Source organism: Eleutherodactylus coqui, chromosome 6 (assembly GCF_035609145.1).
Source record: "Eleutherodactylus coqui strain aEleCoq1 chromosome 6, aEleCoq1.hap1, whole genome shotgun sequence".
In the NCBI taxonomy this organism is placed as follows: domain Eukaryota; kingdom Metazoa; phylum Chordata; class Amphibia; order Anura; family Eleutherodactylidae; genus Eleutherodactylus; species Eleutherodactylus coqui.
The window spans coordinates 55,094,975-55,121,396 of NC_089842.1; the positions used below are offsets into that span (position 1 = coordinate 55,094,975).

General features: G+C 43.3%; 1 protein-coding gene across 1 annotated transcript in view; it reads left to right on the plus strand.

Moving 5' to 3' along the window:
* Positions 1-26,422, plus strand: part of PLCH2 (phospholipase C eta 2) — a 699,861-nt gene that overhangs the window by 57,072 nt on the left and 616,367 nt on the right. The window contains exon 2 of the mRNA XM_066606850.1: positions 4,949-5,455. Coding sequence (XP_066462947.1) covers positions 5,347-5,455 — 109 coding nt within the window. The 5' untranslated portion in view covers positions 4,949-5,346. The remainder of the gene's footprint in view (positions 1-4,948; positions 5,456-26,422) is intronic.

Genomic DNA, 26,422 nt, shown 5'->3' on the forward strand with positions numbered 1-26,422 from the left:
GGACGTGCTGTTGGTCTATACTGCATCACAGCAGTCCATATCCGGGCTCGCATTGCTATAGAATACCAGATGCAGCCGATGGACTAGAGTTATGCTGTTTTTGGAAAAACTCCCTTTTTTTCTAACTTCAGTAAACCCCTTTATATGATTGAATTCATGTATCCGCCATACAGCATACCGGCAAAATCATTATTGTTTAGGTCACACTGAGTTCTATGTTTTTGACAAGTTAATTTTGCGCAGTTACAACTTGTCCTCCTTGTGAAATATGCTGACATCACTTTTTGTATCTTAACATATAATTAACCATGCAAAAATAAGGGCCTTCTAATTTAACAAGGACATTTTGGCTGCTGCATTTGACACAGCCAATCCGGTCCGGCGAAGACGGAGAGAACGTGCCTCCTGAAGACTTTCAATAAAACTTAATTGCATGTTATGTTCTTGCAGACGTGCTGCTTTTAGTCGTAGCTCACAATAATATGCTCACGCAATGAAATCAATTTGATGAGAAAAGGCGCAGACTCTGTTCTTCTCGGAAGGTTCATCAGTACGTGCCAGATACTGATACTGATAACAAACAGATCTATTATTTGGGCATTGGCTCTGCTATGGAGTCACTCTAGAAGGAACTGTCATAGTGATGCAGGCATATTTTATTATGGGCCCGCGCCATACTGCGCCTCCCATTATATGGAAGCACACAGAGGTGGATCCTCCATTGCAGAGGGATTCTGCCTCCGTATTCGCTGTCATTGACTTTATGTTCTATTGGGTAAATGCTGATCCTTATTTCCTGAATAGAAAATAATACCATTGAATGCAAATATGGAGGCAAAATTACACGGCCATAAAACACTTGTAATGGAAATATGTTGCTATTATACTATCACCGTGATGCTGTGAGAGCTTAGTCACACAGGCGCATCTGGGCGCCAATGGGCCTGTCTTCCTGCAGGATAAGACGGCTGCACTGCAGGTACGGACGATTCTCCGCACCGCCGGCAGAAAGAACACATGACCGGCTCTATTGCTGGTCATGTGTTCTTTTTTCCGGCGCTGCGAAGAGTCGGCCGTACCAGTGCGGCCGTCCTCTTCGTGAAGGAACCGGCTGCATCGGCGCCCGTATGCGCCCGTGTGGCTAAGCTGGTTCTGCTATTACCATTGTACCAAGCTCTGTATAATGTGGGTCATTAGGGACCTCCAATTGTAGCACGGTTGGATTGCTGCTCAAATCTCCTATAGGCCTCCTTCACACGGACAACACAGCATCGCCGCGAGAAAATAGCAGCTATTTCGCATTGCTGGTCCGTGCGATATCACTGTGTTTTCTCACTGATACCGCGGATTTAGTAGTGCTACAAAGTCGCAAGTGGTGGTACATTGTCGATGAATGGCTGTGATTGGTTCATCGAGCACTAGCTCTGATTCGCTAAGCGTCAGCCAATCAGAGGCAGCGCTTCCAGGAGGCAGAGATTTTTCAATCCCCAGCCAGAAGAAATGAAAAAGAGCAGTCCCTGGGACCGGGAAGAAGCTGCAGTAGAGCCCCGGACAGCGCTTCTAAGGTGATGTACACTTTAAAAAATTTTTTTTCCTGCAGCTAGGACTTAGTTTAGAGCTTTGACAGTAGAATTCCCTACTGTCAAAGTTGCATCGCACTGCACGAAAACTGCATTTTCATGCGATGTGTTGCAACAGAGAGAAAGGCTCCATAGGTAAACATGGGCTACAAAGCCTCGCAGGTCGCTTGCATATCGCAAAACCCACAATGCTAGAAAATATTGCTAATGTGAAGGAACCCATAGGAAAGCATAGGCTTCACATACATGTGATTTGTAGCATTGTCACATCGCGAGGAAATCGTGCGACTTTGTCGCTCATATGGAGGAGGCCTTATAAAAGAAAAACAATGATTGGCTGGGGTGGTCATGTGTTCTGGAGGAAGTTCGCTGGGAAAAGGAATGAAGGAAGAGAATGTCTCTCTCTCTCTCTCTCCAAAAAATTTGCCAATCACGCGTGCTGCGTCATAACGGGGAGGAGCCAAAAGCTGGGGCGGGGTCAAACACGACATGATGCTCGTTCAAGTAACGAGCACCATCGAGTACTCTAATACTCGAACGAGCATCAAGCTCGGCAGAGTACGTTCGCTCAACTCTATTCTCTTCCCCTCTGTGGTACCGAGTACATCTGGAGAACAGTAAGTTGTGGGTGGTCCTCAAAAAAAATCTGTGTGTGTATGCCAATCAACGTCAGGAACCGGGCAGGCCAGCCAGTCACAATATACATGCTCGAGCAAACACTACAAATACAGAAGCGTGACCGGACAGGAGCTTGGAACTCATAGACTGTCATTGCATCCACCAGCTGTGGACAAGTCATCGGTTAATACCTAACTGACATTCAAACTGTGTGCAGTAAACCAATATGTATTACTGAGTTATTATGTTCGGTGGTAATATCGCCTGTTCTACTGTTAAAGTGTATTAACGAGAGATGATTATATCACTCCAGTAACGTTAAAGCTATTCCTACTTTAAGGCCGGCTGCACACGACCGGGTCAGATTCCACATATGGGAGCCCGCAGTGAAATCCGACCCTGTACCCAGTTGGCATTCGCGCGTACCTGATTTCTTCTTCCGATTTTTTTTAAATCCCGGCTTTTCCCGCTTCGTCACTTGACAATGACGCAGAATCTGTAACCTTTTTGCAATGTCATTGCGGATCAGACAGCTTCCATTGACTTCAATGGAAGCCATCCATGTGGAATCCGCACAGAAATGAAGCATTTTGCAAATTCTCCTCCGTGAGCGGAAAATCGCAATTGATTTCCTCTCATGTAGAGGAAAACGCGTTTTGTCATACAATGCTATGGGGGATATTTGCTTCGGAATAGAGAGAGAGCTCCCCCACCGCTCCCCGCCCCCCCGCCGGCACCCGAATCTTTTGAGACAAGCCGGCAGGTACTCGCATAAGGCACTACTCGCTCGAGTAGTTTGCCTTAGCGAGTACGCTCGCTCATCTCTAGTGATTATACATCGTTAGCCCCAATGTGGACATAAGCCAGTACCAAGTAAAGTAATGTGCACTTGCTATATAAGTAAGGTGATTAAAACGGAACCCTTTTCTTACGCGCTTGTCAATCCATGTGCATTCACCAATGATAACGCATCATTAGGGACATTCTTGCTATACGTCCTAAAAATATACTAAATGAAGGCGGTTAGCCGTCTACAATAATTATCCATGTGGTATGTTAGTCACTTGGTTTCAGGTTTATCGTATCTGTTAATCTTTTGTGGTTATGTATTGAATTATCTACAACCTGAGGGAATCACCTGCTTTGTTTTTTTTTTGCTGGGGGCAATGGGAAAAAATCATTTTCACCACCATTGTTTGCGATTTATGGGGTTCATAGTGTGGTGCAAATATTATGTTACCTTTATTCTATGGGTCATTATGGTTATGACAACACCAAATTTATAGAGGTTTTATTATGTTTTACTATTTTTCCACAATATAAATACTTTTTTGTTTTTTTTACAACAAGGCTTTGTGTGGCGCCACATTCCAGGAACAGAGCATTTTTATTTTTTAGTTGACAGAGCTATTTTGTATTGTATAAGGCCGCCTGCAGATGGCCCGGTCGGAGCCCGCTGCAAGAATTCTCGCCGCGGGACCCAACCCGAGCCCCTGCAGGGACCAGCGCGGCACTCACCTCTCCCGCGGCTCTGGCTCTGTGATGTGCCGGCTGACGAGCGCAGAGCGGAGCCAGCGGCCGGGGAGTGACATTTTTGTGCGGGTCTCGCACAGAGCATGCCGCGATTTGTTTTCCGCGTGTGATTCCGCGCGGACAAATCGCAGCTGTCTGCCTAGGATTGCGTTTTCTAACGCAATCCTATGGCAGCTTCCACGGGCCGAAATTCTGCGGGAAATCCCGCCGCAGATTTTTTGCCGGTGTGCAGGGGGCCTAAGTTTTGTTTTGTTCTTTATTATTTTTATTCCTGTTTTGGGGAAGCAAGATGATCAAAAAACAGCTTTTTTTTACAGTTTATTTAAGGGGATTTACCAAGCTGGCTAAATAATGTGATATTTTATAGTAGGGTGGGTATAGATGTGGCAATACCAATTATGTGCAGTTTTTTTTTTCTTTTTTCAATATTTGAAGGCTTTTCTAAAGGGGAAAATGTTTTTTTTTCTCTGTAAAAACATTTAGGTGCCATGATAACCAATGACTGCAGCATCTGTGGGGTTAAACAGTGTTGAGCAGTGATTAGATGAGCAAGTCCATTTTTGGTAAAAAAAAAAAACCCAAACAGATGTGACAATCAGGGAGCAACCATGTTTCCTGATTGAGGTGGGATGATAACATATCCAAACATTCATGTCACACTTTCCCTAGGACAGGGAACTATACAGGAGAATCATATATGTTCTCTGCTACCGCTGGTCCTCCTCTTCCTCGCTTCTCTCCACACGCTGACTTAAATTATAGCTGGAATTTCAGTATTGCTGACCCCACTTCAAACGGCTGTAGTTCTGGTTCTTTAAGGGCTACCAACATGATTTTAGCATCATTTTAAAGCCAATAATCTTAGCATGTCGGTAGCGCTAAGCAAAAGCAAGTCAGTAGCCCTAATAGAACCAGAGATTCAACTGTTTAATGTACAATGAGCTCTATTCAACCAAAAGTATAATGTCCTTTTCCTGCAGAAGGAACAGAGCTTGTCCTAATCTGCTGGGGGGTTAAATTGAGGGACAAAGACATGTTCTTGAAGATGATTACATGCATCATCCTCTTGCAGATTTCCATGATTGACGTTACATATCCTTATGATATTGAATTAAACAATAAAATGTTGAGAACAATTTGGATTTTTGTTCATAAAGTTTTGCTGTTGTCTGTAAGGTCCTAATAAATTTCTAAAAACAGTTCTTTTGTCTTGGCAGGGTGAAGATATAGATCTGAGAGGGGGACAGACAGTAATTAGTATAATCATCCAGAGAGACATCGTAAACAATTGTCTTTACTGGGCATGATCCAGGCACACCTCTCTCCACGCTCACACCTGACTAATTCTACAACTGTATGTGTAGGTGGGATAAGCACTACTTCTTGAGGACTGCCCTTGACATGGAAATGTGAGAGAAGACAAACATTCCAAGCACAAGATTTCTTAACCTCTTGTAGAAAGAAAACACAAAGGCGTGACCTGGAATCTGTAATATTGGATTATTAGCAAAGAACTCTCTGGAAACTGACACAAGCTTCATTGGTGGAGCCAATCGAAGGATTATACCGGTGGATTTAATCAGAAGTTGTTGGAATAGTTTTCGTTTAAGTCAACATGGAATCACCAGCTTCAAAAGTGAAGTCCAAGAAAACGTCAACTCCGTCATCAGTCAGCGGGGAAAAGCCAAAGTTTGTCTTTCTATTTGAAAATAGTGTAGATGTGGGTAAGTGACCGACATTACTCTGAAATCGTGAATTGTGGTTTTCTGGTGGTTTTACAATATATATTGAGATGTTTCAAAAATGTATGAAAAAATGAAGTTATTGGCCTTGTTGACAGCAGCTGATGGGATGATGGATTATGTTTTCTAAAATATGAATACCAGCTGAATTCTGATTGGTTGCTGTGGTCAACCACACTGGTTTGGTTTGGATTTGATGATGTTCTTCACGACGTGTCCATCGACGGCGACACCCTAGCTTCTGGCATGTATTCGAATGTGTGATGCAAAACCAAACTTGGTCCTAAAGGTCCGGTCACAGTTGACACAGTATAGTAGTGTTCCTGAATTGTAGGTGTAATTGTAGGAGGGTTTTGAGCAAGTTTTCTGAATTTGGTGTTTGGAGTCAAGTTCTTCAAGGCGGGATTGTTCAAAGGCATTAATGCCTATTTTGACGGCATTTTGCCATTCTGGTCTTCACTGAGCAAGCTCCTCCCAAATGTCATGTGAAAAGCCGCAGGACTTAACCCTTTCCAATCCAATTTGTATCCTGGTTTTCCTAGGGGGCTTACTCTTTTACTGCCGTTATATGCTGGCTAAAGCCAGTACTGCATGAGGTGACACGTTGGATAGGCTCCGACAGCAGAGAGGCTGGCAATATGCAGTAAGAGAACCCTGATGGATGTCTTCCAATATTGGAGCTATACAGCCATAAAACATAACGTCTTAAGACGTCAGACAGTGGATTGGAAAGGGTTAAGGTGCCGTTTCAAGACATCCTTATATCTGAGGTTTGAATTTATAAAGGTAATTGACAGAAATAACCCTAAATGAATTTGATATTTGTCTGTAAGCAGAAACCTGAGTATATTTTTGGCATTTTAGAACTGCATGGCCTTGTCCCTAGAGTATATATATATATACTGTATATATATATATATATATATATATATATTGTATATACATTATTTGTACAAAGCATACATATTACATGTATACAGTTTATGTATGTATAGACTGTATACATGTAATATGCGAGTTATGTACAAATAATGAGCCACACGGCTAAATCTTGTCCTATCTCCCATATCTTGATTATGGTCAGCTCCATCATAGTGTTGCATATTTAAAACTAAATTGGGTTAAACTGCATTTAATAGGACATTTCAAGCTTCGGTGAGCATTAAGTGGCGCTTTCCCTTGTTCATTGCAAAATATATTAATTCTGGGTGACTGCAGCAGTTGAATGAGTATGCATGAATTTGTAATTGAAAATCTCAGCCAAGTAGTCAAGACTCCAAACAAAGGCTTTGGAAACTCAATAGAGGTGTAAAATATGCTTCATGCAGAAAAATAATTACCTGGTATGCATAAAACAAGTTCTTCCATATAACTGTCATCTATATAGTAGCATTTTGTGAAATTGGACATCGCGGGTCTAAAGTTCCTGCTAAACTGGCACTGGCCAAAAATAATGCCAATGCTGGACTGCCAGCAGTTTGGTTGATGGTCTAACATTGGCTGTGGGGTGGTGACCGGAAACTGGTGTAGAGGCCTGGGAACCACCATCTTTCCCACGGGACGGGTCTGGGAGTCACTTCTTCCGGCTCTGCAATGTTAGCATCAACAGCTTAGCAATGGGAAGTGTCTGATGTCAAGTGCATTGTGTAAAGGTATCTTTCTACGAAGCAACTATCATTCAACTTCAGATAGTTGCTTTAAAAAGTCCTTAAAGCGTATGAACAACAGTCATTCATTTTTTTTAAAGTAGAGATTTGCTGGGACATCATTCATAGAGGAATCTCCATGCCAACTTGTTCACAAGTCATTCAAATACGAACGACTGTGACTTTACACCGGCCGACTTTTGTTCAAAGAGCGACTATTTTTTGGTAAGCTGAAAAAAAAGACTAGCGAGTTATCATTCGTCACCCTGTTGGTGGCCATATTTACACCGAACAGTTAGTTGGACCTTATAGAGCTGCAGGGATCAACCACAATGAGAATCCCTATCACCTGGCAATGCCATTGAGTTGTCCCATGCTTCAACTTCTCATGGTTGGCATTTTTTAATAATTTGGCAATATACTGTATTAGTCCAAAATGTGCTTGATTTTAAATCACTAATATACAAATATAGAAACAGATGTATTTTACAATAGTGGGAGTATCACCTACTGTGTAGCAACCAATCAGATCACTGGGATCATCTTTGCAGATAATAGTAGAGAAGGGATCTGATTGGCTGCTAGGGTTCAATTGCTCCAATTTGTGTCTGCACTCTTTTTTGTGCTTAAGACCCAATAATGCAGAATCAGCTTCACATTTAAAACTGATGCAGCGGGGAATATCATGTATCGGAATGTGAAATGTCTACTGACTATACGGCACATCGTTCTTCAGTATGTTATCTGTAGCTTGTTCCAAATGTTCATAGTCAGCATTGTGGATTTGGCACATGGTGGGTGTATGGTGATCTGTCTTCATGGGAAAATACAGAATCTTACATTGCCCTACACTAGAAAATGATGTGTGATGGATGATGTTGTTTGCTTTCAATAGACGGATAGGCTTTCTTCCATGGAAGCAGTACAACTTAGTCACAAGCTGAGGTTATGCTTTAAATGTGTTTTCTTTATTTTCCCTATTATATTCGGAATTTTTGCATGTGAAATCGAAAAAGTTTTTTAGACCGCTTTGGACGACTAATGGGTTGTGCATGTGATGTTTGCACTAAATGTCATGTCTCTGCACTAGAGATGAGCGAACGTACTCGGTAAAGCACCACTCGTCCGAGTAATGTGCTTTATCCGAGTACCTCCCCGCTCGTCCTGAAAGATTCGGGGAGCGCCGCGGAGCGGGGAGCTGCAGGGGAGAGCGGGGAGGAACGGAGGGGAGATCTCTCTCTCCTTCTCTCCCGCCCGCTCTCCCCTGCTCCCCGCTGCAACTCACCTGTCAGCAGCGGCGCTCCCCGAATCTTTCAGGACGAGCGGGGAGATACTCGGATAAAGCACATTACTCGGACGAGTAGTGCTTATCCGAGTACGTTCGCTCATCTCTACTCTGCACCATTATAGAGCTAAGGCCGCCTGCACATGAATAGATTTGCATTGCGGAATCCATGGTCAGCGTCCGCACTGCGGTTCCACAGCAAATACCTTCCATAGCATGTTATGGGAAATTAATTCTTCCTGCACATTCTCGAAAACAAATTTAAGTCAATGGAAGCCGTCCGTCAAGATTACTTGAAAAATGTCCTCATTTTTTTTATTGTAGATGCATAAAAGCAGTATACATAGTTGTACAGGTGGATATAGTCTTTAAAGTTTATGTCCATGGCAGTTGATGTGCAGCAGTAACCAGAACCATTGGAGTTCTACGGGACCTTTTTACACGGGACGATTGTGGGGCGATCCGGTGCCTTACAGTGATAACCGCTCCTGTGCTTTCAGTAGAGAGGATCGCTCAATGTATGCAGGCCGAGCGGGTCAGAGATCGCTGCGGCCGCCCATCCCTATTCACAGTAAACAGGCAGTAATTCATAGAGGAGCGACTGCCTGTTTACAAAAGCCGATCGTCATTTGATTGTTATGCCTGCCGAAACTGAATGAAGAATGATAAACGAAAGAATGATAATTCATCATTGAGTCGCTGCTGGCATTTATACTGAGCGATCACCATTCAGATTCCTGTGATACAGTGAGAATCTGAGCGATCACCGTTCAGTATAAAAGGGCCCAAAATGTGACTCCATTCACCAACTTTTCATTACTCTGCAAATCTCATCACTATAGGCACAGTCCTAAGAAAGACTCCAACTCCGGCTATGTCTGATACGTTTCACTGCTTGTTTTCTCTCTGCCCAGTAAACAAAATACAAAAAAAAGTTAGGTCTCATTCACACTAGCGTTATTATGATGCTAAGTAGGCGCGTCTAAAAAATTGTGTTCATTAGAACCAATGGTTTCCTTCAGACGAACAATTTTTTTGACGTGTGCAAAAAATTTCTTGCTGCACCAAATGATAGAACATGTTCTATCTTTTGATGGACCAATGCAGGGGGCTCCATAGACTTCTATAGGAGTCTATGGGAGCCATCCAAAAAAGGGAAGGTGAGGGAGTGGCGAATGCTGCTAAACACTGACAGGTGCCTCTAATTGAGGCATTTAAGAGTCACTCAAGTCATTCTGGTGACCGAGGGATTTATGTCACTGCAGCCAGCCGTGTGAATAGATGATAAAGTTGCGGCTATTCTTCTTCGTTCATCGGATTTTCGGCAGAGTTTGTCGCGATTTTTTAGCGCAGCTAACTGTGCCGAGAATTGACGATCATATGAAAAAGGCCTTAGGGGGGGTTTTCACTTCTGCATGTGAGGTTTTGCTTTCCCGCTCTGTTTAGGGGGCAGGGAAGGTGGATCCCTGCAGCCAACAGCTCCGTCTCTGGGGCCAGAATGATCCCATTGATTATAATGGGGTTCACCCGCTTTTCGCCCAGATGCCCAACTTTTGGATGGAATAAAAAGTGCTTCTCCATCCGGAATGTTGAGCCGGATCTGAGATGGAACCTCAACCAGCGGCTCCAACGCAGATGTGAAACCAGCCCAAAAGACTTCTTATAATTATAATTAAATCTGAGAAGAATGGCTAACTTCGTGCGTATCACACTGGGGAGTCATGCAGAATAAGACAAGTGTGGGTGTAATTCACAATTATTTACATGACTCCCACCATCTACTACTTCTTTATTACTCACACATAGTTTTGCTTTTCAATTAACCTAACAGAGGATTTAATTGCAGACACGATGTTATCACTCTCATTACTATGCAGGATTAGTTAAATGTCAGTTGAATGTACTACATTGCGCCTCTCTAATATCCAACTGTTTATTTACACATAATTTCTCTGCTCTTTCAAGATGGTTTGCATTTTGTACCTCGGTTAAATTAATAGCAAACAGCAGATCTCTATGCATTTCCCATAGTCGGCCATACTGACCCAGCTGATGATGTATGGGAGCTGATTAAGGCATGACGCTTCCTCATAATACCCCAGCAGCACAAAAAGGAATCATCCAGCCACTAAAAGGTCATATATATATATATATATATATGTCCTCTGCCATAAAAGGGGAAAATATACATAATTTTCTATAATAATGTCCTATATACATAGATGTCCATGTGTGGTACTAATAGTCTGCAGCTCTAGTCCCCAAGATCAGCTCAACTTGGTTATTATTTAAAGGGCCACTACGGTGAAAACACATTTTTCCATCCCTGCCTCCCTCATCTGGAGATCTTCTCTGTATATAGCAGCCACTTCCATGCAGTGCAACTCCCTGTCTGATGCCTATAAACACCATCTTAATACTGAGATTTCTAACTGCTTTCTCTTTCACTATTCTGTGCCATCAATCCCATGATACATCAGCACAACATCACATGAGCAGCTTCAGAGAGCCTGTACCATCTCTGCGTGCAAGGAGGACAGTGTAAATATCATTATTTTCAATATTCAGTTAAATAAGCTACTTGCCATAAGTATACAGTCAGGATGAGAGCTCTGATCTCCTCTGTTATAACTGTTTGTGATCATCAGTAACTGTGACAGGAGTGCCAGTGTCCCCCTCTGAAGAGCTTGTGTGGTAGGGTCCAACACATAGGGTTTATACTTAAACTGACTAGTTTGAGAACACATAAAGCCAAGTAATTCTCAGGTGATAAGAATGAGACCCATCTGAGGAGAAGGGCCCAGGAGTATCGGATAGAAAGGAATAATTAACCAAGGCAATACTAGCGGACCTGTATATACGGGGGGGGGGGGGGGGGGGGGGTGTTACATAATGAATAAAATTCTCTGGCATGTCACTTTAATGAATTTGCTCCTCAAATCATAAATCACCTGTAAATCTAAATTCTGTAAGAGGAGCTGTCGGCTCTCCTGACATGTCCAGTCCAGTAAATATATGTATTCTCACTGTTGTGCTTTCCTCTGTTATACTTCCTAGAAATGAATATTTTGAAAATTGAGTGTTATGGAGTGTAACCAGTTGGGGGCGTCTCCTTGGCAGACTTGGGCCGTCCATGTATTACCCAGACAACCATTCACCTGAAACGCCGGTACTAGATTTGCAGTGACAACTCTTGCCAATGGCAACTTTCACCAGCAGAGTCAGCTGTTTTTCGGTAGCGGGGGAGGTGAAGCTGTAGTCTGTAGTGTGTGTCGCCCCTTTAAAGTTGTTGTCTTCAATCAACTCGATAGCAATTTTCACCATTGCAGCAACTAAGTTGTCACCCAGTTTGCTGGAGTCCAGAAATGCAAGTTTGCCCAGTTAGGGCCCATTCATACAGGAGTATGCAAGTTACACCCAAGCTTCGTGGGCACAAGTTACATTGTGCAGCGCATGGACACACATCTGTATGTTTGATGAGCAGCGGCAACACTTTACACCCTCCTGTGTGATACGGATGACAGTAGGACATGCTGGGATTCATTTACACGAATGGCAGGTCCATGAAAAGAATTGCATGTCTGCCTATTGAAGTCACTGGGTCCGTGTGCCGTCTGTATGCAGATTATATCCCGCAGCGGAAAACCTGCAGAGAACAGATCCGCACTTAACCCTTTCCAATCCATTGTCTGACGTCTAAAGACATTCTGATTGAAGGCTGTACAGCTCCGATGTTGGAGGACATCCGGCAGGGTATTCTTACTGTAGATTACTGGCCGCTCTGTTGTCAGGGACCTCTCCAGCATATCGCATACCGCAGTACTGGCTCTAGCCAGCAGATGACGCCATTGTATAATGGCAGAAAGAGAAAGCCCCTAGGAAACTCTGAATGAAAAATTGGATTGCAAAGGGTTAAATGGAGTGGATTAGGTCGCGTTTTTTTAGCAGATCTGCAGTGGAGAATTTTCCATGAAGGACATTTCTTATATCTCCTCTACACGTCTTACTGGAAACGCGGCAGACATTCCCCAGCAAATCCTGCAGCGCTCACAGCCCGAGTGAAGGCGACCTTATAAGACGCGTCGCGACAACAGCAGGCGAATCTCTACAGAACTAGAAGGCTTTGTCTTTTACAATCAGGTAGAAACTAATACTCACTTTCATCCATCTTGCCGAAAAACAAAAGAAACGGCTGAATAGAAGTTTTCACAACTTGACAGAAGAGGACAAACAAGGACGTCTCTTACTTCAGGGGGACGAGCTTTGAATATTATTCATATATTCCTGAAAACAATCGATTTACACAAATCGCCCGCAAGCGCTAATCCTTGTGATGTTTAATACACGGCGTCGCAACCTTGTCTTTTGTATGTGCAATTCTCGGGACCAACACCTAAATCATGGCCGACTGTCAGATTGGAAGCTCCTCGGCAGCGAGGTGTGGAAGGAACGTGTGCAGGATGAGTAATCAACGTACTGTGCAACAATGGAGGAGATGGCAGGATGCCCGTCCCTGCAGGGACTTGCCCGCGCACAAAAGTCCAACGTACCTCCGGATTTTATAATAGTAGAAGCTAAATTACTTTATTCCAGGTTTCTTTTCACACCCAGGCTGGGCCGTTTCACATGGAATTGTTCTGCAACACACTGTGCAACTCGCTGATGTGGAAATCCGTGCCAAAATCTGGCTTTTTATGCGGAATTGCCGGCAGGATTAAGCCCTTTTTTAATTACGTATCCAATTGCGCACGTTAGACGTGTGGATTTTGATGCAGAATTTTCTGCAGGATGGCAAATTCTGCAGCGTGTTGCGTAATAATTCCGCCCATGTGATAGCACCCTGAGGCTTCAGTCACACGAGCGCATATATGCTGAGTTTTTACGGTCGACCGATATACGCGATCATCTGAGTCATTGGTTTCCAATGCATTCGTTCACATGGGCGAATATATGGCACGTAAAAACATTGCACCGTGAAAAATGGACGTAAATATGCGCCGGCGATTATATGGTGGGCAAAAAGATAGTTCTGGACTATCTTTTGAGTGAGATATGGCGGCAGCTCCCATAGACTCCTATGGGAGCTGGAAAAAAAAGGAAGGGGAGGCAGTTTAGCAGTGTCCAATGTTGCGAAAAGCTTACAGGTGCCTCTATTTAGGCATTTGAAGGCATCCTGAGGATTTGTGCCGACGGTTTTTCGGGGTGCAACATATTTTTTCGCTAAAAACAACGCTCACAGCCATGTAAATGGATGAGAAAACGCTAATTATCTCTGCTTGTGATCGCAGAAAATTGGCAATTCATGCGCATTTACGGCATGGACAAGAAAACGCCTTGAGGCAGCGATTCCTGGGATGGGTCATTTTACTGTAGATTTCTGCTAACATTTTCTGATCACACCACTATAATTTAGGAATCCGTAATCTAAAAAAAACAGAGATGACAAAATGAAAGTTGATTAATTTTCCAGCATCAATTAGTCACAGATTACCTTTATTAATTATAACCATATCAATACCATAGGTCAAAATAAATGTACAGCCCTTTTTTATCCTTGGATTTGTATTTTCTAGTTTGACTGCTCTTACTGTAAATAACCCTTTCCTATAGATGGATGATGGGACCGTCTTTCATCAATATGTAAATGATTTACAGTAATCCTGTACGCAAACTACTGTATTTTTCTTACCCTATTCTTTACTAATCAATTCACATACAAACAACACAAAATTACACATTAATGAATGTTTGACCACACGACCAAAGATTTCTGTGTAGCACTGCGGCCTTGCAACACCATTAAACTCAATAGAGATGAAGTGCAAGTTGCATTTTTTTGCAGCAGTGATGCTGTGGTTGCATAAACTCCAGCCTTGATGCAAAAAGGGCTGTGAACTACTATATATATATAAAAGTTGCAATTTTATTCCGCAAGCACGGCTTTCGCCAAAAAATTTCAAATTGTTTACAAAAAATTCTCCTTTCATAAATGTTTTTGGGAGATTTCCTATCCAAACTTGCAGTATAAATGGTCTGCTATATACCTCATCTTCTCTCACTGACATAGGATGTCTAATGGGATTCAGGATGTTTTCTGTATCCCCCTGATTAGTCATCAGCGAACTTTTACAAGTTCGGTTTACCCAGCTCGCTGAACTTTTACATTAGTTCAATCCAAATCTGAAGCTCAACAAACCCCCTAAAACTGGTGTATAGCACTGTCTCAGGCCTCCTTCACACGACCGTATGCGTTTTTATGTTCACCTGTATGCGCCGTATAATCACATGAATGACGATTTGCTGCGATCGAGTCCAGATCTTTAGTTGCACATTTCATGCCATTCACACGGGGGGCTGCCGTGTATTGCAAAAAAATACGCTGAGGCATTGAAAAGTAGCGATCGGCAGAAATCCTCAGAATGACTAATAATGCTTAAATAGGGCCAGCTATCTTCCTTTCCCAGCTCTGTACCCTCTCCCTCCCTTTTTTCCAGCTTCAGTAGAAGTCTATGGGAGCTTGCAGTGTATTTTGGCAAAAGATAGGGCAAGACCTATCTTTTCATGCCGCATATAAAACTGGTGACCAAAATGGTGGCATATGTGCCATTTTTCCTGGGGTGATTATTTTCCGCAGCAAAAAATCGTTCCTCTGAATGAATCCATTGGAATCCAAGACTTCACATGATCACAATTTTTAGGTGATTTTTTTACACGGCTGAATACCTGCATAGATAAGCTCGTCTGAATCAGCCCTAAGAGCCATAAAAGCCCTGTAATAGAGCTGTATCATACAGGACTCTCATGGCTCTTAGTGTTATACTCCAGTGTTCAGGACTAGTGTTGAGCGAATCGAACCAGTAGAAACCTGTTCTGAATAGAACTTTTTTAAGTTTGACCCAAAACAGGGTTCTACTGGTTCGATACACTCAGCACTAGTCCTGAGCAACATCCTGATTGTGAACCAGCTTTCTCACTCCCTGATCCCAACACAGCTATTATAGTATATTCCATAGGCCCCACCAAGAACATGGACTGTATGTGTTACAAAGTGCAGAAACCAAAAGGTGAGGACAACAATCATCTAGTAGGAACAGCTGGGACTCCCAACACATGAAAGCCTTAACATGGTAATTATATAAGTCCCATTAGTTGCTCCGTGCGCCTCAGGTCATACTACAGATAAGACCTTCAGAACATGTATAAACAATTATGTCAAATTGCAAAAGCAGATTGATGTAGGAAGCACAAGACTCTGGGAAGTCCCCGGTGTTGTCGGCCACTGAAGATGTAGGCCGTTGGCTTCACTCCCAAGAACTTCCAGAGAATATATTCACTTAGAGAGAATGTATCACGCAGATTTATTTCACTAATTAACACTACATAGTAAAGGTCCCTTTACACGGGATGAATGTCGGGCAAACAGTGTCCGCTGCACAGCAGCCTCATGGGCCATTCACACATTGGAACTAATTTAGTGACTTATAGGAGAGACTGTTCTAGGCATGTTCTGTGAGGTAATTGTGCAGGAATGGGGAGGAGGTGAGCTGTGATTATCTGGTGGATCCCGTGTTCTCCATATGTAGGTGTACATTTTCATTGTTATCCTGCATGTGATGACGGTGAGATGGCTGTTAAAAAGTTGTCTCTACAGACTATTATTAGGCTTAATTGTCAGAGGCAAAAGGACTCCAACATTAGCAGAATCACTCCTCTCATGCACCTTTCACACACACACACACACACACACACACACACACACACACACATATATATATATATATATATATATATATATATATATATATAATCAAGGTCACATGACAAACAGATACATTCCCAGACATCTCCCAGACAGTAACCCATTCAGTGCTGCAAAGGTGCAATACACATCACAGTCATACACATAGAAGACAGTGGGAATACACCTAAGCACAAGACTACATAGATCATTCAGAAACTTCCAGAACGTATGCACGTCAACTTCTGTACACTACAGATACACTAGGTCATTTTCTGTTGACACATGAGCATGCATATGTTCTCAATAGGGAAAGGTGGAGAAACCTCTGGCAGCAGCTTATCTCCCTTGCGAACAAAAACATAAGGCAAGTTGAAATCCAACTGCCTTCTTTCCCCCAATGTCTTCCCCTAGGAAAGGGTCCGGACAGCCCAATACACATTAGATGCTTGGCTGGTCCCACCTAATTGTCAGGTTCAGCAACATTCATATATTGTGCATGGCCACCTTTCGAATTATAGATGTAGCAGAGTACAGATAGTCCAATGTAGAGGTACTGAGTTTGTCAGTTCATATCCTTATCTGTGGTTTTAGACAGAATTGCATCTAAAACTAGTTAGTTCTATAAACTCAGTTGAACCTCAAAGTCCTAAATGACAAATGCAGGTCTGCTGCATCTGTATTATATGGAACTACACAATGCATAGCTAAGGTCTAATGAGTTATTGCAGGGAGCAGGAGTTGGCGGGAGTAGCTCAGTAGCTGCCCTTGTCACGGTTGTTGCTACTCTGCCTATAATGGTCGCTCGTGCGGCAGGCGGGAACGCAAAGAGATTCTTGGCGAGAGCGATTGAATTAGTATATGATCGGTGTTACGCCATTGCCTTTATGATGGTGAAATAAAGAGACAAGTCCAGAGGAATATCAGTTAAACTTGAAGGCACACAGTTTACTTATTCTTGTGGACGACACACAATCTGCGCATTTGGCAGTTTAGCAGGCAGTAAAAACTTCAAAACAACTTCTTACACACATGCAATAACATTCATTGATTCCCTAACTCTCTCCTGAAGGATGAGACTGCTAAACGACGCCAAGTGGCTGCTGCATTAGGAGGTTATTTGCAGAGGAACGAGGGAACAGGACAGGATCTTCTGTGGAGGCTATGCCTCTGAGTTGTGTATGGCAAATCAGAATCAGTCATGGTGTCAGGCTCCACCTGATTTACCAGCAGCGCTCCTCTGAGACGGGTCCCTTTCTCTTCCACTTCCAGCTTTCCTCCTGGACTTCCTCCATAGCTGATATCCAGGTCTAGACCTGGACCAGACTACTCTTTACTCAATCTCTTCAAAAAATCATAGAATGGTAGAGTTGGAAGGGACCTCCAGGGTCATCGGGTCCAACCCCCTGCTCAGTGCAGGATTCAGTAAATCATCCCAGACAGATGTTTGTCCAGCCTTTATTTGAAGACCTCCCGTGGTAACCTGTTCCACTCATTGATCACCCTCGCTGTCAGAAAGTTTTTCCTAATATCTAATTTGTGTCTCGTCCCTTTCAGTTTCATCCCATTGCTTCTATTCTTTCCCTGTACAAATGAGAATAGGGTTGATCCCTCTGCAGTGTGACAGCCCTTCAGATATTTGTAGACAGCTAATAAGTCTCCTCTCAGCCTTCTTTTTTGCAAGCTGAACATTCCAAGATCCTTTAACTGTTCCTCATTGGGAATGATTTGCGATTTGCAGACCGCTCACCATCTTGGTAGTTTTTTTCTGAACTTGCTCCAGTTTGTCTATGTCTTTTTTAAAGTGGCATGCCCAGAACTGGACCCAGTATTCCAGATGAGGTCTGACTAAGCAAGAGTAGAGTGGGATATTTACCTCACATGATCTAGACTCTATGCTTCTCTTAATACATCCCAGAATTGTGTTTGTCTTTTTGGCTGCTGCATCACATTGTTGACTCATGTTCAGTCTGTGATCTATTAGTATACCCAAGTCTTTCTCACATATGCTGCTACTTAGCCAAATTCCTCTCATTCTGTATGTGATTGCTTCATTTTTCTTGCCCAGATGTAGGACTTTGCATTTCTCATTGATAAACACCATTTTGTTAGCTGTCAACCACTGTTCAAGTTTTTCTAGATCTTTTTGAATACTCTCTCTCTCTTCCCTAGTGTTAACTATCCCTCCTAGCTTTGTGTCATCAGCAAATTTGATCAGTTTCCCATCAATTCCCTCCTCCAGATCATCTTCTTTTTCTTCTTCTTTACTCTCCTCTTCTCCAGACTCCAGACTGACTCAGACTGACTCCAAGAACCACTAACTGGCTAACCCCACCCATGTTCTGTCTTTTATATTCTCCCCACTAACCAATCCTGAGCTAGGGGGATCCTTTATACCAAATCCCAGTACTAGCTAGGGTTGATTGACAAGCAACAGAGCAGGTTAGGGTGAATTCTGCCTAGTCACCATGTTCACCCAGACTGGTTTGGGAGAGGGCCAGGTCTGAAAATAGTTTTGATTGGTAATGGCAGCACATAGGCTAGGTAAAGGTGCCAACATGTATGCTTTCAGTAACAAACTTTAATATAACAAAAAACTATTTATGTCCCATTCTGGGCTCAATTATGGTCATATACTGGTCAACTATAACTGAGGATCCATGTTAGCGGTGTTGCGTTAAAAGTCCAGTACCCGTAGATCAGGCTTCTCAAAGTTCTTACCCAGTCACCGGGGCTACAAGTTCTTGGTCTCTCAAACTAATAGTTGTGGTCGGGAGGAAGGGAGGGATCGAGCAAATAGTGAGCTCAAACTTTGCTCACTTTCTCATCACTGTACTTTCGAGGAATTCTCAGGCGAAAACTACTGCAACCCCATAATGTAGCAAGAGAGACTCCCCAAACCAGTCCCATCTCATGCAGTAATGTTTCTGGTCCACTTTTCTGCTTAGAGCGCAGCTCCTCGTTCCCGTCTCCTCCTAAAACAACAGCCAATTACAGTCAATCACAGCAGAACAATTATATGCAGCCATTACACAGCCATGCAGGCTATGCTTGTATATATATTAAACCTGCTTGACAAAAGCCCTGTGTGGCTCAAACGTGCATCGCTTTTCATTTTTAAAGGATGAGATACAGTATATAAAGACTGCATTTTATTTTGGATACCTCTGGTGCCTTTGATTTTTCTTCATAGGGTACTCCATTGAAGTGAATAGGACTCAGCCTGTAGTACCAACCCAGGCCACTGCACAATGTATGGCGCTGTCTTCAATCTGCAACAAAACAGCTAGAAGTGAGACAACCCCTTTAGGGCTTTGTTCACAAGAGTATTGGAGTCTCTGTCACAGATTCCATACGTTATGTGAGAACTCACAGAATACCGTAGCTGCACCAAGGGAGGAACCGGTGGGAGGACCGCAGACGTCCCTATTTGTAGGCAAGATTAGTTTTAAAGTTCTGCCTTTAGGAGGATCCCGGATACAAAATCCGCAATTGTCAATCAGATTAAAATGCTGAAATGATCATTAAGGGAGTTTAATGACAGCGGAAAATGAAAATGTTTTGACACAAGATGACAAAGATGCAGTTCTTCCTCTTGTCGCAGCGGTTGCAGATCATTCAGGCAGCGATGGCTGGGGGATTGTTCTCCTGTTATGTAAGCAAGCGTTGTCCCTGCAGGGGGCGCATGTGATCCGCGGGAAGGCTGCGGCTGCCAGACTCCTGGAGCTTCAGCCAAAAAATACTTGTGTTTTTCCAGACATCTCTACGCCGCCATCAATGCAGGGGGGTTATTGCTGCAGGTCAAATTTGTATCACTTCCTTCTTGTACCGACCCCCCGTAATATGGGGGATCCCGAGAACAGCGGCCGGGAATGAGAGGAATATAAGGTTAGGATGCCAAAGAATTTAATTGCACAATAATAAGTCAATTTGGCAACTAGGCGTCTAGTAAAGCGCCCCCTGCAGGTACTGCACACACGCAGCATTGTTCAATGATGGCAGTCCCATCTGTTTATTGCATATTCATCTGTTATTAGTCATTTTGTATATATCGTCTCATAATTCTTTGGATTTCAGCCCAATGCAAATATTACAATTCAATGGGAAGTTTCTCAATATTCATCAATAGAATGCGAGGACTGCAGTGAAGACTGACACATAATTAAAGCAGACAAGAGTACTGACAACATCTAAGGCCACTCTCACACACAAGGCTTTTTACAGCGTTTACTGCCGATTCAAATGCTGCGGTAAACGCTGTACAATTCCTCCATTGAATTCACTGGGGCCTCGTAGACTAGTGTTCTAGCGCTGCGATTTTCCAGCGCTGTCTGCTCTATTTCTATGTGCTTCAGTGCTTTGCGTCCCCCTCACACAGGCGTATCTGTGCACGCAATACGCAGAGATTAGCACCCATTTATTTCAATGGGTTCGTTGACATGCGTGCATTTTTATTGCGCATTTCAGCCCTGTGTGAACCCAGCCAAGGACTCCATTGTGGAAAATGCCCACAGCATGTGAAGATATCTGAATTCTCCTCCACATGACTTATACTTGTAGCTATGATTCCACTAGTGATGCTTCTGCAGTGTTTACTGCCCGTGTGAAGGCGACCTTATGGATAGATACATCTTTAGAAAACAATCCATTTGAGAATCAGCCATTTAGGCATTCAGTACCCCATCAGTGACCACTAGAGGGCAGCGCTGTACTGCAGTGCCCGCTCCTGTTAGCACTCAGTATGACTGGCACACATCCAGGTAATAACTCTGTGGCAGAAGCAAGTAAATGTCTAATATGTTTTCATCAACACACTATAATAATTTAGTCATTTAATATGAAGGAAAATGATTACCTCCCCCTAAAAACAAATGTAATGGGCTCCATATATCAAGCTAACGTACTAAATGTCTGATTCTTCAGAAAAAAAGATGTCTTTTCTGCTACTTCTGAACTTGTACTACTAATGTGGAGTACATGATATCATTCCAAGGGCAGGAGGAGAGATACAAATGGACCTTCTTTCTAATTCCATAGTCGTGCCCCAGCCTGCAGGCCAATTGTCCACGTCCCAGTATTAAGAGCAGTCAGACATTCCCCATGTATCAGACGATGTCCACTGCACCCAGACCCCCACGGCCTTACTGGGCAGAATGTATCAGAGGCTTCTGGGAGGATCTAAATTTGGTTTGGCAAAGATGTAAGGGAAGTTGTTTAGATGTTGCAGCTGCATGGCCGGCCTTAGTTGCGTGTGACCTATGCAGTCGTACTAGGAACTGTCCATCAACTTGTACAGGGGACACCAGGTGGATATAGGCTGGGAGCGATCGTCCCCCTTGGTCCACCCAGCAAGATGATTTTCTTCCTCTGTGTGGCAGCGTCTTATGGAACTACATGAATCATGGGCGTAACTATAGTGGATGCAGAGGATGCAGTTGCACCCAGGCCCAGGAGCCTTAGAGGGCCCATAAGGCCACTCTTCTCCATATAGAGAGCCTAGTACTATGAATAAAGCATTATAGTTGGGGGCCCTTTTACAGGGTTTGCATTGGGGCCCAGGAGCTTCAAGTTACGTCTCTGACATGAATCATACTTCTCCTGGCTATATGTCTTCCGCTCTGATGCTTTGAGGCATTGCTGTCAGTCCATTACCACCCCCGCAACCCAATCCCTAAGTTCTCCTACTTTTTTATGTTATGAGTTTGATTCTGGTACTGTATTTATGTTATGAGTTTCCTTCTGGTACTGTATTTATGCTATGAGCTTGGTTCTGGAGCTGTACTTATGCTATGAACTTGGTTCTGGTGCTGTATTTATGTTATGAGTTTGATTCTGGGGCCTTGCTTATGTTATGAACTTGGTTCTGGTATTGAATTAATGTACTGAAGTTGGTCAGAGCTGTATGTATTTTATGAGTTTGGTACTGTATTTATGTCATGAGCTTACTCCTGCTGTTCTATTAATGTATTGAGCTTTATTCTGGTGCTTCCTTTTTGTTATGAGCTTTATGAGCTTGGTTCTAGTATTGTATTTATTCACTGAACTGTTCTTTTGTGGGTATGCTGCTGTCTTGCTGTTTTCTGCACACGCAGAATACAAACGGACTGCATATCAATGCAATATATTAAATATAAATCTTTTTTTCTTATGACGGGGAACTGTGCGGCTGTAATACAGATACAAAACTGCATCCATTACAGATTTATTATGATTATGGCACAACTTGAATGCAAAATCTGTAGAATCTTCCTTGATCTACTAAGTGCCAATTGTGATATGGGTGTCTTTTATGGGGTGTAGGGGACCTTTGGACCTCCTCAGTGACTAAGGCCCCACTTCTGCACCCCCTACAGCACTGTGACACTGCTTCTATAGAAAGCTACACTGCAGTACCCGAGTTGTGTTTCTTGCTTGGCTTTTCTCTGCTGTGCGTCTTCTCTGTCGGCTCTCTGAATATGTCTGCTTTAGTAAATAATTACATTTCTCATAACATAACAGATCTGGAGTATCTTTTCTCATAACTCCATGTATCAGCGTTCTTCTGTTACTACTCCTAGGAAGGTGTGAATAAATTGACAATTGCGAGTCCCTGCAGTCTGACATCGTCGTCTTCAAAGTGTCATAAAACAGCACAAAGACATCACAAGAATGCATTTTGAGACTTGAGGTGCCACAATGCGATGACGGGCTGCTGCCTTCTGCTCTTTTTGGCAACATCCTCCTCGTTGCACGAACTGCGGTATCATTTTCTCTATTGTTCTTAGAAATAAAGATTAATTATCCTTCTTGAATAGGCTTGGGGAGATTATGCTGGTTAGGTTTCTCATTAGTTCTTCACTGGTAGAAGCAAAATCCTTCTGGTGCTTCTTCAAGGTGAGCATGGATAAAGAGCCAAGCCGATACATGCTGGAGTGCCAGTCCTCATGCACATTACATCCTACAGATCAGTAGTGACCAGGTGCTAAGAACAAAATGGTACAAGCCCTACACTGAGCGCCGGACGCCTCCAGCTCCTGTCGGCATTTGTCTTTTCTTCTCTATAGTCCATTCATGGCATTCTCTGTCTTGAGGAGCGAAATGCCATAAGGAGCTGAAGAGGCACAGTGTCTAAATCCTAAGGCAAAGGTTCTGCTGCAAAAATGTCACGTGTAAACATAACCTTACAGTTCCAGATAATATGTCTATCGCTCCAACAATTCAGCTGAGAACAGAATAAAGTATTTGGGTATGTCCACACAGTGGGATTCACTGCTTGATTGGGCAAATAAACTGTGGCACAGAACATTTTCTTACAACTTTAGTAGAAGCAAAAAGAGAAATACTGTATTTAAAAACACGTAGCTTACGCTAGGACCAGCACCACACTGCAGGAGCCAGGAATATTTAAATAGAGGCTAACCAATCAGGGACAGCTCTCCAAATGACCTTGGGCTGCAGCCGTAGGGTCAGTTGTCTCGTTCTAATGGATCAGCTGTGAAAAAGTGACTGCATCAAGTAGAAGGCAGGAGATGAGGAACCAGGAGGAGAATTCTTGCTGATCGTAACACTAAATATACTTACAGGTGGATGCAACCAGCATTCGTTAAAAGAAAATGACATTTCTGAATGCATTATTTTAGTCCCACAATTTGGCGCCAAGATGCTTTGCGGTTCGCTACGACCACATCTTTGTTAGCTTACATGGATCTTCCAGCGGTTAGAGGTGACGGCTGCTGAGAGCACATTCCTGTGTCTGCATGGGGTGGGGGCTGGGCGTATAGTGAACTACTTTATATGTGATGTTATTAACTGTAATAGAGTCCACACAGGAAGCAGTAGACGTTGTTTACCTGCAATTAAACCTTTAAATTAATTGCCTGTAATTAGAAAGTATCTGCTCGGTGTCAGTGCATGTAGCAGCCCATTATGAAATGCAAGTAGCCGGATATTGTAGTCTGGGTCCAGCAGCCTGCATACATGATAATTAGCTCAGCTGCCATGCAAATATATTAAACACAGGGTTTACTACGGATAAACGTATCTGCGCAGCGGAGTGCGCAGCATAATGAACGGCGCGGATCTTAATGGATACACAGAAGGGAACGAGGATGTGGAATAAGCTTCAAGACAGTTGACAAACGGATGCAAACCTTCTGATTTGTGTACAGACATGCAAGGGTGCATTTAAATGGGCAATTTCTGTGCGTTGGGAGATAAACAGAAACCACACGGGTAAAGAACCCATTATTTTCAACGGGTACATTTATATGTGCGATTTTCCTCTAGCAGCGCTGCGAGAAGTGATGACGCAAGAGAAAAATTGCATTGTCCTACTTTTCGGCAATTCGGAATAGGAATCGCCCATTCTTCTCTATGGGAGGAGTTAAAAAGAAAATTGCATCGTGTTCACATGTGCATTAGAGGTTCATGCGAGCGCAATTTAATGCAATTTTTCTCCAACAGGGAATAATGGACGATTTCCATGCGCGTGAAAATCACAAGTGCAGAGATAATAATCTTTATTTGTATAGCGCCAACATATTCCGCAGCGCTTACATAGACAGGGGGGATACAGAAAGACAAAAGTACAAACATTACAGAACCACGGTTACATAGTAATCAGTTGATGGAAACAATAGGGGTGAGGGTCCTGCTCTAACCAGCTTACATACTACAAGTAATGGGGTGATACAGAAGGTAAAGGGGCTGGAGATGTGCACGGTATGGCGGGGTGGAGAGTGAGGGATGCTATACACAGACAATGGTCAGACATTTAGCCGTGTGACGGCAGAAACAGTATGACTGCAGGGGCAGCTGATGATGGCTAGCAAGGATTGCAGTCAGTAGGTCAGGTAGCATGTTATCAGGCGGAGTACAGAGAGGTTTGTTTAGGGAATGTGGTATGCCTCCCTGAAGAGGTGCGTTTTTAGAGCACGCCTGAAGTTCTGCGAGTCCTGGATTGCTCCAGTAGCCTTTGGTAGTGCGTTCCAGAGGACCGGTGCTGCTCTGGAGAAGTCTTGAAGGCGGGAGTGAGAAGTTCAAATTAAAGGGGCGCTCAGTCTGGTTTCGTTAGCAGAGCGGAGAGCCCGGGTTGGTTGATGGATTGAGATGAGGGAGGCGATATAGGGGGGCGCTGCACTGTGGAGGGCTTTGTGGATGAAGGTGGCGAGTTTAAATTGAATTCAGAGATGCGAGTGCAATCCACCTTTTAGCAAAACATTTGAATAGGTACATTCCAGAAGCATATCTTGCACACGCATTAAGTATGCGCCAAAAAAATATGCAGCATGCTCTATTTGTCTGCACATTTGCGCTTGAAAATAGCACATATTGAACTAATTAACCTAATTGCCCATTTCAATGAATCGGAGCGCAGTTGAGTGGTTCTTTGCGTACACAAAAGCATGCACAAAATGCTCATTAAAGCGTGCACATGCAAATGAGCAACACCCATTGCGCAAATACACAGCGCAAATGCGATCACAGCGGTGGGACACCGGCCTAAGGTAATGGCATATGCATTTTTGCGCATGCCTCAGCGCAACCTACGAGTCTGTTTCACGCGCATATTGGAGCATTTTACTGTACTTGTTGTGTACACATGGCCTGTTCATTTGTGTACGGCAGACAAACACGCTCCAATTAATATGGCTATTTACCCTAATGAGTTTCAGATATGTCCTTTTATTCACAGAATTGCGCAGTGTTTCACGCACCGGTCCCAGGGTCTCGCGATAGAGGTCCCCGTGATAACATGAATAAAGTTTGTGGATGTCACTTCAGGTGAGCAAGTCTTCACCTAGGAGTACGGAAGACGCATGTTAAATGGAGATAATCCATCTGGGTACCTTCCACCGGCCCAAACCTTTATTTACGCTAAATGCTTCCATCCAGATTATTAGCACACAGGAGGCAAAATGCGAACAAGTATTTATTGAAGCAAATAATTGAAAAGGAGATTTTTCCCTTCAGGCTTCAAGTCTATTAATAAGAAAACTCCTAATGTAATGTGTTCATGATACCGATGAAAAGTCCCGCATTGTGGAAATGTGAAGCTTCAGACAAGGACTTCATTATAGCGTTCGTGTGGCCGGCTCGTAGGTTGGGCCGTCCGGTCATAGTTAGGCTTTCCCTCATCTGGGGCAAATATTTAGACTTAGGCCTCATGTCCACGGGGAAAATCAGATCCGCTGCAGATTCTACATGTAGAATCTGCAGCGGGTCCCTCCTGCCCCGCGGACATGAGCGCTGAAAATAGAAATTTAAAAGCATTTACCTATCCGTAGCGGGCGACGAAGCTC